Source organism: Podarcis vaucheri, assembly GCF_965113315.1.
Source record: "Podarcis vaucheri genome assembly, chromosome: 1".
In the NCBI taxonomy this organism is placed as follows: domain Eukaryota; kingdom Metazoa; phylum Chordata; class Lepidosauria; order Squamata; family Lacertidae; genus Podarcis; species Podarcis vaucheri.
In genome coordinates this window covers 116654437-116672240 of record NC_138759.1, presented here as the reverse complement: position 1 = coordinate 116672240, position 17804 = coordinate 116654437, and the positions used below count along the sequence as shown (strand labels likewise).

The window sequence follows — 17804 nt, the reverse complement described above, 5'->3', positions numbered from 1 at the left end:
GGGATGCTGCGAAGTAACAGGCTGAAATTGCTTATCGCTGAGACATTTAATTTTTAAATTAAGCTTCTATTAAAGCCACATTGGAAGTCTCTTAAACTGAACACGTATAGAGGTTGTACATACCAGTCTCAACATGTGAGAGCTGCTCATCATTAGGGCTGGGCGATGTATCATTATATTGTCCAAAACTGGTTTGAAGTCCATAATGTGACATTGTGGTTTGCTATGCCTAATGAAGGATTGACTTTTATTGCGACATTGTTTTCATAATTTTCAACCTGGCAGTATATTGCAAATCATGATGTGTGTTAAGGATGAGTGATGTCTTGCTTCAACATGATGATATATCACCAGCTAAACATTGTGATATACTGATACAGTATATCACAATGTCTGAAATAAGGATGTGGAGGTGAACTGCTACTACGGCCATGCCTCAGCTTATAGGCGCTCCAGGTTGCGCGTTTTCGGGATATGGACGCACTGAAACCTGGAAGTACCGGAATGGGTGACTTCTGGGTTTCAGCACTTGCACATGCGCAGAACCACTAAATCGCACTTTGTGCATGCACAGAAGGGCTGAATTGCAACCCGCGCGTGTGCAGACACGGCGCTGCGGGTTGAGAACGTGCCTCCTGCACGGATCACGTTCGCAACCCGAGCGTCCACTGTACTTAGGGGTCTAAAACTGATGAATTTTTACTAACCTTTAACATATTGTTACAGCTGTCACTTTATAGTACAGAGCAACAGGGGGAGAAGGAATCTTGAGAGAAGCAATCACTGGCTTCATGGTTTTTCCCACAGCACAAATTCTTACACAGCACAAACACACATTGTGATCCACGATACATCGGCATGTTGAATATTATAAAATTGTTATCGTGATGTGGATTCAATGTGATTTTTGCCAAGCCCTAGTATGTGTGTGTTGTGCAAAAAAATCATGATGTGGGGAAAACCGTGAAGTCAGCCAACGCCTCAACATAGCTCCATCCTTATTTCAGGCACTGTAATATATTGGTACATCACAATGTTTAGCTGGTGATCTATCACAATGCTGAAAACCAGATATCGCCCAGCCCTGCTCACCATGTGCACCATATAAAACTTGCAGGCATTCCATGTGCTAAGCATGAGTTGCAGCCCAGAACAAAAGGATATTGACTGACAAACATCTCCATTCTACAGAGCATGCAGAAACCTAACAACACCTCCACACAGTGCATCTCTCAGTTCAATCTGAACATTAATTCTTTTGGGTGAGGAAGCATATGTTCAGCTGCAGGTTTAGTTACGGATGCCCCACCGCTGCTTCCGCTGTGTCAGGTTACTAAGGCAGCAGCTTAGAAACAGAGAAAGCTCCCTTGCACTGAAACAAACTGCAGGTCCATCTAGCTCCCGAACGTCAACAAAGCCTCCAGAAACTGAAAATTGTCTTTTGTCATCATCACTGTGACATAGTGGACTGCTGGTGGTCTCAGTTCTGAATTCAGAGATCATTGGATTCTGCTCTTTATCCCCCTGGCCGCTTTATATAAGAAAGCAAAAAACACACAAACAAAGAAGAACAAAAACACTGTGAGCACAGATGACTCAGTATCTCAAACCACTAGAAGATGGACCATTCTGTCCTCTCTGCGGGAGATGCTGACTTCTCCTTCCTTCTCCCTCAGCACACCATGGCATCTCCAATTAACTGGAGGTGTGAGCTTATACTGGCTTTCCACTTCATTAAGCCATATATCATTTTTTTAACATAGGCACCATGAAGCTATAAATCATGTAAGACAGAATGAGAACTAATTAAAGGGTCAGCTAAGCATATAATTTTGAATTGCTATGCATGACAAAAAAAAAATATCCGAAATGCACTGTATTTCACTGTATTTTCTTGTGCGGAGAATTACATTAAGCAGCAGGCAACATAAAGCGCACCAGCCATAGCCAGGTTTTTGTTGCACGAAATAAAATACAGTTCAGAACCTACAGGGAAGTGTTTCCCATCCCAACAGGATTAGGGTTAGCCACCTAGAAGGATGGGATTTAAAATAAACATATAAATCAATAACACAATCCATGCAATGAAACAGCAACAGTAAAACAAGGCTACAAAACCAGAGAAAGTTTTTACCTGGCTTATGAAGGAGATCAGGTGTTTCCTGAGTTAAGTAAAGGGGTTTCATAATGAAAGGGCCACAACTGCAGGGCTCTTCCTGCAGCAAACTGATTAACTTCCAGCCTGCAGGATAGCTCAGTTAATAGAGCACGAGACTCTTAATTTTAGGGTCATGGGTTCGAACCCTACACTGGGCAAAAAAGATTCCTGCGTTGCAGGGGGTGGACTTGATGACGATTGTGGTCCCTTCCAATTCTCTGATTCGAAAACCCTGGAAGAAGGGCCCCTGATTATGAATACAGGCAGGTTTCACACAGGAAAAGGTAACCAGGACCCAGGCCATTCAATGTATTGCAAAGCAATACTAGCTCTTTGAAATGAGTTTGAAATGACGCTTAAAGCCAGCGCAGCTCTGTGAGAACAACTGTGTAATATGCTAATTGCAGCAAGTGCCAATCCATCTCCGGACTGTATCCAGTATGGCTCTTCTTATATTATTATGAGAAGAAGCAGTAATTACAATGAAAAAAGGTCCACTCAGGGAGGAGTCACTGAAGAACAGGAAAATTGTTCCTAAAACAAAGGAAGTGATTTATATTCTACACTTTGGTGAAGAAAATACAATAGATTAGCAGCAAGAATTTAGCCTTCCACTTGTGCTGTTAATATATTTCACAGAGAAAAATATTGTAAGAAGCAGTAGTTTGGATTTAAAAAATAAGAAGCAGCCGCATTGCTCATGATCAGTGCCAATGCTTATCAACTTCATATGCCAATAATATTGAAAGTTACCAGCCTTTGATAATATTGAAAGTTACCAGCCTTTGAGATGGCATCACGATTGCTAATAGCTCCAAGCTGAGTGTTGTGAAAACTTATAGTCTGTTTATAAAAACAATTTTTTAAAAAGCTTATCTCACAAGACACAATCGAGCACAGTAACAAGTCTCTGCAGTGAATAAACATTTTTGAAGGTTCTTTCATTTCTACTGAGAAGCAGTAAGTTTGTTATAGATCCTTCCATAGCCGGCTGAGAGGATGTCAGATTGATATTTATATTTACTCCTTTGTGGATTCGCTGTCTGATTAGGTCATTCACCTATGGTTTTGCTGTTACTTCAATGCCTGATCAGAGTCTAGGTTTTTATAAAAAGGAAAAGGAAAGAAAGCTCATGTTGCTTAATTAGTAAACAGCCATTTAACCATTCAAAGAGAAAAAGAGGACCAAATGTGGCACAGGATATTTGCATGGGCTACTTTATATGTCTAGCTGCTAATTTAGAAAGAATTATTATAATTTGAAACAGAAATGCAATGCATCTCGCCATGATGGGGAAGACTGCATTCAGGTGAGCTGTGTCTGCTCAGTCCAGGTACTAACTAGAAGGGCAACTTCCAGGCCCCTCCTGCTCTCCCTTCTTAGGGTTTTTTTTGTATATTTAAACCAGACAACCCTCCAGCTGTGAAAGAAAAATACGGGAAAGGCTCAGTGTAAAACTGTACTTTTAAAACTGAGGAGTTTATACCAACTGGTGGGAAAATGCATACAAACACCAGCTATAGTATTCACAGAACCAGTATCTGAACACCTTTCGCAAGGCTGGAGGCCTTAACCTACTTAACCCAAATACTTTTGCAATGAGCATTTAACAGACTAATCTGAAACCCATATTTATTCTGCAGTATCTCCTCCTGCATCAGTGATTTGAATAGGATAATAGCTGTCAAAGCAGCATGGCTTCTTAGAAATGACTCCCTTCCTTAGGCCAAGCAAGTAAACATTGGGGAGAATTTGCTACAGCCTCTCTGCATGCAGAACCTTTTTTATAATAAGTGGACATCTCCCTCCTATTTACATATCCTGATACCTATAGTGGAACTTTGCCTTCTTTTTCCAATATTGCATCACTACAGAGGGAGAGAAATTGTGGTAGATATACCAAAAGGTCTTGCATGCTGCTATTCTAATTCCAGCTCCTCTACTCCTTCTGTTGTTCTTGGCCAAACCTAAAACAGTCACACAGGTAAACCCACAAGATACACGCTTTCAGAATTAATAACTAAATTTCCAATTCGATCTACTTCAGGTGAGAATTACTAAAAGAATAGCCACAGGCTATGGCATGATTGCCTTCTACAAGGAGGAAGCGTCTCTCTCTGTTGACTTAGAATAATATGGATCTTCCTACAGCATATTCCTCTTCAGCCTTCACCAACTAACATACCCCGCCCACCCCCCAACTGTTGTCTATCATGTGTTTTTATTTTTCTCAGGATACCTATTCCAGCTCTTTCCTGTTTGGTATGAAAACAGGCAATTCAGTACCAAACACAGGTTGCAAGCAGTTCTCCAACCAAGTAATGGGTAAATAATGCATGTATTAGTTTGAAATGTGCATCTAAATGCGTATATCAGTGAAAACAACATGCAAAGATGTATAAGGAAATTTGCTTTACAAAAGTGTCTATATTAGGGGAAATGTGTATGTTACGGGGGGGGGGAAAATTTACCAAAATGCTGACCCGTTTCATTATAACTTCTGAAACATAAAACAATTGCAAACTGATGTGGAAATATGAAGAACTGAACTTAAAGATGGGGTGGGGGTCAAGAGAAACCAAATATAATAGATACAAAAGTATTAAAAGTAGCAGAAGAGAAATGGGACATATAACAAGGGAGGGGATGGGGATTTAAAAGATTTTTGACACTGCTACTGACCTTACACAGTGCATTAATCTACTCACAGCCTGATTTAAACAACAGACCACTCACCCTATTTATTGTCATGTCACCACTAATCTCTTTTTTCCTAGTTGATAATAGTCTCTTCTTGTGCCATCCACATCTACAGAATCCACCACTGCCCTCCTTGAACTTAATACTTGCATATTTACTCAGTTCCTTCCCTCCTAGGTGCATGCCTTGCAATCTCTTCCCACCTCTAATTCCTGTCTCAGTGCCTTGTCTCCAGTCCAGTTCTGTTATGAACACATGGCATAGTACCAGAGCTACCCCCTTTTCAGGGCCTCCAGAAGATAATTCTCTGAGAGAGGGGCGAATGCATTTTGACACATGGGTGAAAGCTGAGATCATCTGAGACATCTATTGGACAATACCGATAATCTCAGCTTTCATCTGAGGCAACGTAGACAGTTTGGTAACTAAAAACAAATTATCCAAGGACCTGCTTACATTGCTGGCTTGCTCTGTTTTAAACAAGATTTTTTTTTGGGGGGGGACATACCCCCCCTTAATTAACACACCAGAAATTAACACACCAGAAATTCAAGAAAACTATTCTATTCATTTACTCACTCACTCACCCAGCCCAAACAAGTTTCCACATAATGCAGAAAGTAGTAATACTCCTGGTTTCAGACAAGCACTGTGAAAGTACGCCTTCTGTAATTTTAAATAGTTAACAGATTTGTGTATTTTATATTGAGTCTGCTCGCTGGATCAATGAATTAACTGAAAGGTTGAGTGATATATTATTATATGTGGCCATACAATCCTCTCCTGAAATAAACTGAAGCACTGAGAAAGAAAAAGCACTGAACTGACTGTACTGCTGCCCACTTCTTGCAAAAGAACTATACTTCAGCATACATTATCCTCCATGATCTGTAGCTTTAGGCCCTCCTAAAGAATATTTAATAATACAGGCTCGAATTCAACATAGCGCTAAATGGGATGTGCACATAAGGTTTGCTCATGCAGTCAGACTCCTGGTCCCTTCCCCCCAACTCTCTGGACCAGATTTAGGGGTGACAGTGGGAGGGCACAGAAAGAGGAGAGAAGGTGAAGTCTCATTGCAAAAGCAGATCTTGCTCCAGGCACACAGCAACTTGGTTGAATCCTGCCTGATGGTTTCTATATTTGTTTCAGTAAAGACTGCAAGTTTCCTGCCAGTTTTGATTTCCCTTCGTCTATCGCCATGTAATACGGCTTAGGAGAAAAGATGTAACTCCAAGAACAACAGAATGATATGACTGATGAGAACTGATTATTATAAGACATAACCAGGCATTTCAGCACTGAGTTTTTCTTTTCATTCATTTTTCTTTTGCTATTTGTATTAATTTTGTTGTTGCATATTCCTTGCACACATATGCATTTTTATTTTACATAGAAAATTGTATGCTTTAGCTGTGTCATCATCAGAGCAGACCAAATAGCTTCAATGAATTGTCACTTTAATAGCATAACACAGAAGAGGACTTTATCATCTTAATGATAAATTATTAGCAATGCTTAACACCTAAAGAAGTTTCCTTGGTAGACAATTGTTATAAAGCTAGCAGCAATGCTAATTGGTGGAACTGAAGTGCTCAGATTGGTTTCCAAGCGCTGTGTATCTACAAACCTCAGCAGCTCAAGTTCTCTAATGCATTTTTAACATGTCAATTAATATGTTGTTTATAGAAGACACTGTCAGTTTTTCAGCTGATGCATAAGAAAAATCACAACTCTATGCAGAATGTATAACAACTCTTTTAAGTGTGTATGCCAAAAGTTCAATAAATTGTAACTTCTTCTGAGATTAAACAACAATCGTGTCAGGAATTCAGAAGAAAAAAGTTCATGGCACAGGAAAGAAGCCAATAAAAAAATGAAAGTTAGTGTATTTGATTAATTGGATTCAGGATTATTATGTTTAGCTTAATAAAGCACATTCTGTGGTATGCAGAAGCACAAGCAGTTCTCTGTAAAATTATTAGGTAGTTACTACATGACATTTTTATAATATTAAACCCTAATCATAATTACCCAAGCATCTATGAACAGACATGTCTTAAACTATTATGGGAGGAAGTACTCAATGGCCAGGCATTAAGATACCACGAGTTTTGTTCTCTCCTTTTTTCAATTACGGATAGATACATCAAAGGTTATAGAAAGGCCTTATGACTCCATTACTCTTCCATCCCTTAGATGCTGTGAAATTAGAATTTATACACTTTCCTATTTTTAAAGGAAACTGTCATTTGCTACTGCCAGGTAGATATACTTAGGTACAGAGCTCAGTTCAAATGCAATTTTAGCATGCCTATCCAAACAAAATTAAGCATCAAGGCAACTGATGTCAAGAGTCTTTAGTCTGCTGTGACAAGCTTGTAAGGAATACTTTGAGGACAGAAGTTCCACATCTCTGTATTGACTCTGATGCCATTCTTGTGGCAGTTCTAGATAAACCGTGCAACACGGCATCTAGTCTGGTGTTATGGGATCAGTTTCAGCTCTTGAAGCCTGAGGATATGCTCATAACTGTTCAGCCGATTACATGCTCTCTCAACTCATGCCCATCGTGGCTGATTTGAGTAAGTTTTTTGGGGGGGGATTAACCATGGTAAAAATGCATCCTTTCATGAAGGAGAAGTGATAGCAGCTCTGCTCTGGACCTGGAGGTCTGTGCTAGTAACTACTGCCTGGTCACAAATATCCCCTTTGTGGAGGGAAGGCGCTTGAGACTATTGGAGGAAATGTATTATCTGAACCCATTCCAGTCTGGGTTGAGGCCTGATTTGGAGATGGTCCTGACTGTGCTGCTGGCTGGCCTTTATCAAGAGTGGAAGAGCGGAACCCTGCTGCTTATTCTAGATTTCTCTCTGGATTTTGATACCATCAATTCATGGTATCTTAGCAGAGTGGCTTTGTGGGTTGGGAGTGTGAAGGGGGCATTGGAAGGCTGTACCTCAGTCCCCATGCTATTATGCTGGAGGTGCTGCAGGATTCCATCTTCTTGTCCCAATGCTGTTTAACACGTGTTCAACAACTTGAATAAGATACTGGGGTTGGTGGGAGGTAAGCCCTGCCTATCAATCACAAGACGTGGCACATGCACACCATTTGAATGGCAATGGTCATCAACTGGGGCGGGCTGGCACCCTCAAATATTTTATCGGAGGGGCTGAAGGGACCTCGGTCCCTAGGAGTTGGCTCCTATGCTTCCATATAAAGCCATTGGGAATAGTCATTTGATGATTTGGAACAAGATGTCCCTCAGTTCTATTCCTCTGTTACACCTGTATTAGATGTGGTTGTATAGATCCTGGACCAATGTTGGATGCAGCTGTGAGCTGGATGAGGCCCACAAGCTGAAGGTGAATCCTGGCAAAATGGAAACCTTGTTGGTTGGTTGTTCCCATGTCTGAAAACTAGATAGGTTACATTTTCTGAACCTGGTTGCAGTCCTTTTGAAGGAGCAGGTCATAGTCTGGGGGTGCTTCTGGGTTCATCACTGTTGCTGTGGATCATGGTGGCTAGGAGCACCTTTTGCCAGCTTCAGCTGACAGGAACAATGGGCATCACCGCAGTGGTTCATGTTTTGGTAGCTTCAAAACTGGATTAGTGTAACTCCTTTAATGTGGGGCTGTTCTTTAAGTTGGTTCAGAAGCTGATGAGCCTACCATGATTGTGTCACACCAATTTTGAAAGAATTGCACTGGCTACCACTTTGCTACCAAGCTAGATTTAAGGTTCTTCTGCTGATTTGTAAAGCCATAAACAATTTAGAGTCTGAAGGAACATTTTCTCCCATACAAGCCTACCCGGATCCTAAGAACTAATTCTTCTCTCCAGTGCACATCACTAAAAAGTGCTTAACTATGGAGAACTTCTGAAACAACAATGGGATATTAGCTCCGCCCAAGGCATGAATGAGAACAGCAACAACCAGGAAAAGATAGATATAATATTTTACAAGGACAGAATAATTGCTGCACACAGGAAGAGCAAGGATATAGTTTGAATGCTTCACCTGTAGTTTTATAAACCATTTAATGTGTCAATACGATTGGAAGTCATTAATATTGCAGTTGCTGTATAAGGGATTATTATTTTGACTGGAGTGTAATTGAAATTAATAAGATTTTGCAACACAGAAATAAAGCAAACCATCAATTCTAGCATGTGGGGGGCACCTAATTTACATAATTTGGCATTTGAATGATTGGTATTGGAAACTGTATTATAATTTGGCATTGTTATAAATAATGTGGCTATTATTGGATTATTGTAACTGAAAACTAATAAAAATTATTATCAAATAAGTGCTTAACTGACTGGATTGTGTATTAAAAATGGGGGAGAAAACCACATATGGCAATGTATGGTCAGTTACACACCAGCTTTGGCTCAAAAAACAACAACCAAACTAGAAATAAATTATGTCAAGCCAATGAGATATTTGCCTGGTATCACACACAACTGTGAAGTTACTGTAATTCTTTCAACCTTCCATGCACATTCTAGCACTGTAATGAGAACACCAACCCAGTAACCCCAAATGAAATGAGACAGTGATTCCATAAAGGAAGCCCTCTTACAAAACCAAAAAGATTTGAGGATGGTAGTCCTCTGGCTAGTTAATTATCAAGAGTCTTTTACTCCATTACCCACAGGACCAAATAAACTTCACTGTAAAACCAAATTTTACACATAACGTATAATCTGGTGCATAGTCTTCAGCAAGGTATTTCAAGTGGGCTTTGTACACACTCTAACTTTAAAGCACATTCCAAACACATTCTTTCCCCAAAAAAGAATTCTGGGCACTGCAATTTACCCTTCACAGTTACAATTCACAGGAACCCTTAACAAACTGCAGTGCCCAGAATACTTTGAGGGGAAGAATGTGGCTCAAATGTGCTTCATAGGTTTGGTGTGTACACTTGTAATCAGGTACTTTGTAACAGACACTAGCGATGGGTGATTTTAATAATAATATTATAATAATGTTTGTACCCTGCCCATCTGGATGGGTTTCCCCAGCCTCTCTGGGCAGCTTCCAACAAGAGATTAAAAATATATTAAAATTATACAGTGGCACCTCAGGTTACATACGCCTCAGGTTACATACGCTTCAGGTTACAGATTCTGTTAACCCAGAAATAGTGCTTCAGGATAAGAACAGAAATCATGCTCCGGCGGCGCAGCAGCAGGAGGCCCCATTAACTAATGTGGTGCTTCAGGTTAAGAACAGTTTCAGGTTAAGAACAGACCTCTGGAACAAATTAAGTACTTAACCTGAGGTACCACTCTATATCTTTCCCACAGGAACTGACCTGATACTTTTCTTAGTACAGTGGTACCTCGGTTTACGAACTTAATCTGTTCCTGAAGTCTGTTCTTAAACCAAATCCGTTCTTAAACCGAGGCGTGCTTTCCCTAATGAGGCCTCCTGCCGCCGGTGCCCTTCCACCGTTTGGCTTCCGTTCATAGACTGAGGTAAAGTTTGCAAACCGGAACACTACTTCTGGTTTTGTGGAGTTTGTAAACCTAATAGTTCATAAACAGGACTCTTCGTAAACCGAGGTACCACTGTATTAATGCAAAACTGTACTAATGCACTGTACTAATGCAAAACCTGGAGACCAGCTGAAGATTTTGAGAGAGAGAGCATCAATATGCTGATGACCCTCAGATCTATACCACACCCACAACACTTTGGGAGCAGAAGTGCCAATCTGGAATCAACATCTGATTGCAATACTTAAATAGATGAAGACAGCAAATAAAAGCTTTTGTGCATCGTATGTGTAACTATGGCATGTCACAGAACTGTAGGAACTTTTCAGTGTTTAAAGTTGAATGCATACTATGAGTGACCCATGAGCTGTGAAGAGGAGTCATAGCCTTGGATAACAGTGTTTTTTCTTCTTCTACTCCCTCTTGCTGAATAAGCAAGCAGAACCCTACGCCCAAGCTACATGAAGGATCATCTGCTCCCTCATGTACCTATCCAGACTGGAGATGTGAAGGTCGGGGAAAGACGAGGAAGATACCTGGAAAACTGTGGGGGTGGGCACATCACCCCCATTTACCTGTTTTTCTCCTGGGCATCTCTAATCCTCTGAGACTCTGAGATCACTGCTGGGCATGCACATCAGGTGAGGTGGATCCTGGGGAAAGGGTTTTCATATGCGTAATGACACCCCATGTATCTTCTTCTTTGGCAATCACTCGTAGCCAAGTAAGATTTTGTTCCAAAACAGGGTTTTAACAGTGGGTCCGTAAGTGACTGTGGAGGCCAATTCTGGATCCACATGTCCTTCCACAGTGGGGACATAGGTTTCTAAGCAGGAATTGATCATGGTAAGGGTTTGCCAAGTGTGCCTTCCTCTTAGCGTGTTTCTCTCTTTCATCCTGAGTTTGAGTGTCTTCAAAGCCCATGACACCTTTGGTAAAGGCTGTTCTCCAATTGGAGCACTTGCAAGCCAGTCTTTTCCATTTGTCAGTGTTTATACTACATTTTTTTAGAATTGCCTTGAGAGTCTTTAAACCTCCTTTGCTGACCACCAACACTACGCTTTCCGTTTTTAAGTTTGGAATAGAGTAGTTGCTTTGGAAGACGATAATCAGGCACCCGCACAAGTATAGTGTGTCCTCCGAAAGTGGCTCTTTATACTCTTCTCAGTACCAGGTGAAAACCCCCACCCCTCTCCCCACAAAAAACCCAGGCTTTTTGGACCTTAACCAACTGAATACAGACCTCCATGTACTTTATTATGCCAACTTACTTGCTGTTACTGAAATTTTATGTTGCTTTTTATTGCTTTATTGGTTGGTATTATACCTTAATGTTTTATCGTTGTAAGCCTTCCAGAGAACACTGTTACTGAGCGGCACAAAAAAAGGTTGTAAATAAATAAATTCGTTTAGTTATGAGCAAGTATAAACCTGCCCCTCCTTTAGCTATTGTCAAACTGCTCTTACCATCTCCAACATTATGTTTTCACTGGACATCCAGTACAAGAGAGATGAAAGCTTTTTTATTATCTAATTGTCTGCATCTGCTGAGACAGGCGCTAGGGTTTCTGGGAGTTATAAGGGCTTTGCAGTAGTCACCAACATTTTTGTAGCCTCAACTATTTACTGCAGTGAGCTGTTCCATTTGGGTTGCCACTGAAAAGAACCCAGCAAAGTCACTTAGAGAATGCAAAACACAATTCACTTCAATGTGCATCTATTCAAATTACCATTTTATTTTATTTTTGCAAAATAAAGTTCTTTATAGCCTCCACCCACCCAGTGGCATAGCGTGGGTTGTCAGCACCCGGGGCAAGGCAAGTAATTTGCGCCCCCTAACCCGTGGATTTGCGCCCCCTAACCAGTGGATTTGCGCCCCCTAACCCTAACCCCCAGATGTTGCGCCTGGTGCGGCCGGCCCCCCCTGCACCCCCCACGCTACGCCACTGCACCCACCCACTCTTCAGGAAAACTTTCAATTCTCAATAGTTTAGTTTATATAATATTCTGGATCTGTGTCTTTTTAATGAATGTTTGATGTCTTCTTGCATATTGTTATCCACCTTCAATCACAAGAAAAAAGGGGATTCAGCACAATCCTCACTATGCTTCTCAGTGTATGTCAGCCACAATACATCATTATTTGATTTTACTATTAAAATCTCAATAGCAAATTATTGCACTCCTTAGAATGCTTAATAAAACTATAGGAGATGCAGCTTTATCAAGGGTAGACCTGTTCACTTAAAACAGAAGAAAGCTCACCAGTCGAGTTAAATGCATCCTGCCTGCAAGGTGCCACACAAGGGAACTTAAGCATGAAAACGATGCTGAGACTGTGACACCTTTCTTTTCTTCTGAATAAATAACGCTGGCCTGATCTTTGCAACTTAACTAGAGTATGTTAGGGATAACCTTCTACTGAACTTCCGTACCCAATTACATGCTGGCACCAGCTAATTTCTCAAAGATGAAGAGCCTCACCTGCTTTGTAAAGGAGACTCAGATAAAACTGAGGCGAGGCAAAACTGCCTTACGGAATCAGACCTTATAATCTTTAAAACGGCACAATTCCTGGTCAGTTTGCTGACTGAAAAGCTGCGGCATTGATAGGAAATCCTTGAAACTCCTTAAGACAGATGAATTCTCATGCAGTGTGTTTTTGTGTGTGTATTTCTCTCCCTTCTAAAACTTTGCTTAAGTCATCTACCACAGCATCTCTCAGGCCGTTTTCATTATTTGCCTTCATTAGTCATGGGAAATGGAAAAGAAGGGTGGGAAATAAATGTGCATAAAACTGTTAAAATTAGAGGGGGGCGAGAGAGAGAGTTTGGAACTAAAAGGACATAAAGTGCCAATGAGTCAATATATTCCTTATTCTCAGGGTGCAAACAGCAAATGGTATTTTTATATTCAAGAAGTGAACATTTATTTTCAGAAACTATCCTGCTTGTTATGGTACTTTTAATTAAGTGAAGTAAGCAAGTGAGGAAGCAAAACAAAATGCTGCTCGAGGAAGAAAAACCTTTGAAGCTGTTAGCTGGCCTGATCTGCAGCTTCAAAGCCACCCCTTCCCAGGCAGGGTGGCTGCCCATAGTAGGAAAGTCACACCACTTGAGGAGAGATTATTGTTCCTGTGTCACTTCCTTCCTTCTTTCCCTTTGCTTTCTTCCATGCAACTGCACACATGGGCTCTCTTTTCCCCTGTGCTGGGGTTTTTGTCCTGCAATTTTCATTTTAAATGTTTATGTAATTGTGTACGTGTCAGGGCTCTCCTGAACCTGATGATACCTCTCTCTTGCGCTTAGATGGATCTGTTTGGTTGACATCAGCTTTGGCCCTCCAGATGTTGCTGAACTACAGGTCTGAATTAGTCCCAGCAAGCATGGCTAATGGCCAGGGATGAGGAGAGTTGGACAGAGGGTAGAATAATAGAATTGGAAGGGACCACAAGGATCATCTAGTCCAACCCCCTGCAATGCAGGGATCTCACCCAACGTGGGGCTCAAACCCATGACGCTGAGATTAAGAGTCTCATGCTCCAACAACTGAGCTATCCTCTGGTGTTGTTGTTCAGCAATTGGTGGAGGACCAAAGTTTCCCCACACCTGGTCTAATTAATGAACAGCACTCACTCCTGAGAAATAGATGGGAATGATAGCTAAACTGCCTACCTCTGATAAGAGAATGCACAGGAGAGGATAGCAAATTGTTACCAACTGCAGGTCAACACCACCTTAATATCTGAAATATTTAAAACATTTGAAATGTTTATTCCCTACCCACACTAAAGGCAAGACACTTTTATGTTTAATAACTCAACAAGGTACATGGTCTAGTCAGACAACCCACTTGACCTCCATAGTTACTATCATATCAGTACACTTTTTCAACTCAGTTTTCCCATTTCTTCATTCTAATAATATAGCTATCTGGAAAATGTAAACATTAATGTTGTCTGACCTTGCGCCATAGGCATGAAATGCTTGCTATCAGCATAACTGTGTGAATTCATACATTTTACCTTTTTAAATTTGGAGAGTCCTACTAAACAGCTGTGTAAAGTCCCTGTATATTTCTAACAAAGTTATTTCCTCGCACCCTTTGAAACAGGAATTTGCATTTTATAAGAACAAAAATCACTGTAATCTATCCTGGACATTGATGGTACAGCTATTGCTAAGCAAACAACCTTTCCACAATTGCATGATTACACCGGCCAAAGACTAGGAGATGGGCAGTATGTTAGAGACCCTCTCCTCATTAATTTACAGCTCTGAAGGAGTTCTATTAACTAAAAGGGAGAAGCTCATGTACTCTTTCTTTGAGCAATTAACTAAAGTGGAGTCCGGAAGACCATGTGTTGCAATTGCTTACTAGCCAGATGTTTCCTAAGCAGGGATCCAGGGACAGCATGCTGTACTACCTTTTATCCAATTATTTGAGCTTCTCGCCAGAGCATTCCCTTCTAGTCCCGGAGCCCTCACACTGGGAGTGCTGCGTTTCCCAATGATATCTCACCTCCAAATCAACACGCACCCGATATGCAAACACCTTATGCTAAACATTACATTTTATAAACCAAGTCAGTGTAAATGTATTCTTAGATAAATCAGTAATGATGTTTGCCACGAGTGCATGTATCTTACAATCCTGATAACAGCAGCTCACTATTTTATTCTTCGTTTTTTATTTATAAGCCATGAGACATCAAAGAGAAAGTTAAAATAAAAATGCATCAGTTTCAGCAAGAGATAAACATTTCTAAATTTATCCTGAACTTATTTTGTCAACAGCTGGCTGCCTTCCCATGTTCCCTCTATTGAATTGATTATAAGGTTACAAATCCTCCATAACCTTCAGACTTTTCTTGACGACACAGCTAGGGTGGTTGGTGGGAAATAACTTTTTGTTGTTGCTGCTGGCATCGTTTGTGAATTAGTGCATCTTGGTAGATGAGAAGGCACTATTGCGGAATAATCCTGCACAGAGCTTGCTGCTGCATCAGCTGTTTCTGAAATCTCTTATGCTCATGGGCATTTAAAAAAAAACTTATTGAAAGCATAATAAACAGCAACAAGCTTCCACTTTTTGATTTGTTCCTTTACTGAGAGCCACGTGTTTCTGAGAAATCCTCCTCCAGAGAAAGCGCAATTGGTAGCAAGATATCACATTCTTCTTTACCATTATGCCCCTTGAAATCGACAGCTAAATCACAAGGCAGGGCCGGCCCACCCATGAGGCAAGGTGAGACAAACGCCTCAGGCAGCAGGGTCAACCAAGGCAGCAGGTCCTGCTGTCAATCTCTCCACCCAACACACACCACCTTGTTCCTGATGTAGATCTTCCCTGACCCCTTCTTCACTGGCGGGAAGGGGGTGCCATTTGGGGGTCCGCCTCAGGTGCCAAAATGTCTTGGGCCAGCCCTGGCCTCAAGACCCATGGCCTGTGGTCCGGCAACTACGTGCACCTTCCTCTCTGCGAAAGCTTCAAACCTCAAACACACACACACACATCTCTGCACTGTAATTAGATCATCAAGGATGATTCCTCAAAGTAGGCTAATTCCTCATTTACGAAGGAAATTCCTCCTTCCAAGAACAACCAGAGCTTAAAAAAAAAAAGCAAAGCGCTAGGAGTCAAGTGAGGCTAAGAGGACTGCCAAAAGGAACTCTCTCTCCTTCAGCATGAAAACCAAAGTCTACAAGAAACCTCCAAGCAAAGATTTCCCTCTCTCTTTCGTAAACACACACACACACTTTTCTCCCCATGGGTGTGGCCAGGGGGCAGCTGCCTCTCCAAAAAAATCAAGCAAATAAATAAAAATAGTTAACTAAAAGTAGAATTTGTAGAAAGATTTTGACAGGTTTTTTTCTGACCACTCGGGGTCAAAAGGAAGTAATTTTAAACAATTGTTGTTGAGACCTTTCCTTCCCAATCGGCTAGGCAGAGCCAGACAGAGGAAGATGACAGGTGGGTGTCCTGCAACAACCCCCCCCCCACGCCGATATAAATCCCATGCTTCTTCAGTTCTCCCCCTTAAGTTCTCCTACCTTTCAGCGACACACCCGTGGGCTCTGCAAACCTGACACGGTTTGCAGACACTGACCTATTTAGAGACATGAGAAATGATGAACTCCGCGCCCGCCTGAAACAAGCGAGGAGGAGATAACACCGGGGGGGGGGGAGAGAGAGAGAGAGAGAGAGAAAGAGAGAGAGAGAGAGAGAGAGAGAGAGAGAGAGATGCGGGGGACGCGGGAATTTCCCACCCGCCGAGTCCAAGGGAGGAAGAAGCGGCTCTTACGCTTTTGCCCGACGCAGCCAAAACTTTCCGAGGAAAGGCGCTGAGAGGTACGAAGAAGGCGCGGCCAGGCGCCCCCACAACAGCCGCGCCTGCACTGACCTGCCGCCGCCGCCGCCTCTTTGCCGCCTCTTCCCCTCACACTCCGCCCCGGGATGCTGCTCGCTCTCCGGCTGCCTGCAGGAGCAGCAGCTGCCTGGGCGCCCTTCGCGCAGCCTCGCCAGCGGACAAATCACCGCCTGGGTTGGCGCGCGGCTCGGTGGGCTAGCCTCGCTTTCGCGCCGCCGGGACGGACGGGGGAGAGGGCAAGGGGTGGGTTGGGGTTTTTTTTGGGGGGGGGGGTTCGGCTCCCGCCTGTCCTCGAAGGCAAAGCAAGCAAGCAAGCAAGCAAGCAAGCAAGAGGCACCATTCCATTCCACCTCAGCGCGTCAAAGTTGAGGGCGAGCAGATTCTGCCAGGTGCGCTCCCGCCTGCCCAGCCCCTCTTTTACCTCGTCCAGGCGCTGCTGCTGCTGCCCGTTTCCGCAGCCGGTCCGCATGTGTGAGTGTCAGGGCGCGTGAGCTCTTTGGCGCGCGGAGGGCCGGGGTGGGGGAGCGCACGCGCGCGGAGCTGCCCGTCCCAACAGCAAGCCGCCAGCCCCCACCTCGGAAGGGGGGAACGGCGCCGGCTTGGTCCCCGCCAAGCGCATGCGCCCGCCACAGCCTGGGCCCCCGAACGACCCTCGCCAAGCAGGTGAGAGGAGAAGCAGTGGCGTAGCGTGGGGTTGTCAGCACCCGGGGCAAGGCAAGTAATTTGCGCCCCCTAACCCGTGGATTTGCGCCCCCTAACTCTAACCCCCTAACCCGTGGATTTGCACCCCCTAACCCTTACCCCCAGATGTTGCGCCCGGTGCGGCCGCCCCCCCTGCACCCCCCACGCTACACCACTGGGGAGAAGGCGCGCCCGCGCAGGGGGCTGAGAGGGGGGGGGGAGTCAGAATGTAGACGGGAGGCGGGTGGGAAAGGGAAGCCCCACCTTTGCCACCACCGTCTTGCGTTCCTGAAGGCGCTGAGTGAGTGAGCCCTTCTGCAACTTTTCCTCCTCCTGCACCTGTTCCAAGAGGGCTCCATGGTGCCCCAAAGCTGCGCGGG

General features: G+C 43.0%; 1 protein-coding gene across 5 annotated transcripts in view; it reads right to left on the bottom strand.

Annotated features, from left to right (window-relative positions):
- Positions 1 to 17268, bottom strand: part of ZNF385B (zinc finger protein 385B) — a 189251-nt gene extending 171983 nt beyond the window's left edge. For 2 of the 5 annotated variants that reach the window (XM_082200991.1, XM_082200995.1), the window contains exon 1: positions 16427 to 16511. In XM_082200991.1, the coding sequence (XP_082057117.1) occupies positions 16427 to 16496 (70 nt within the window). In that variant the 5' untranslated portion in view covers positions 16497 to 16511. Of the gene's footprint in view, positions 1 to 2134; positions 2202 to 16426; positions 16512 to 16677; positions 16816 to 17164 lie in introns of those variants that run through there. The other 3 variants (XM_082200997.1, XM_082200993.1, XM_082200996.1) reach the window with 3 other exon arrangements.
- Positions 17269 to 17804: the final 536 nt, after the last annotated feature.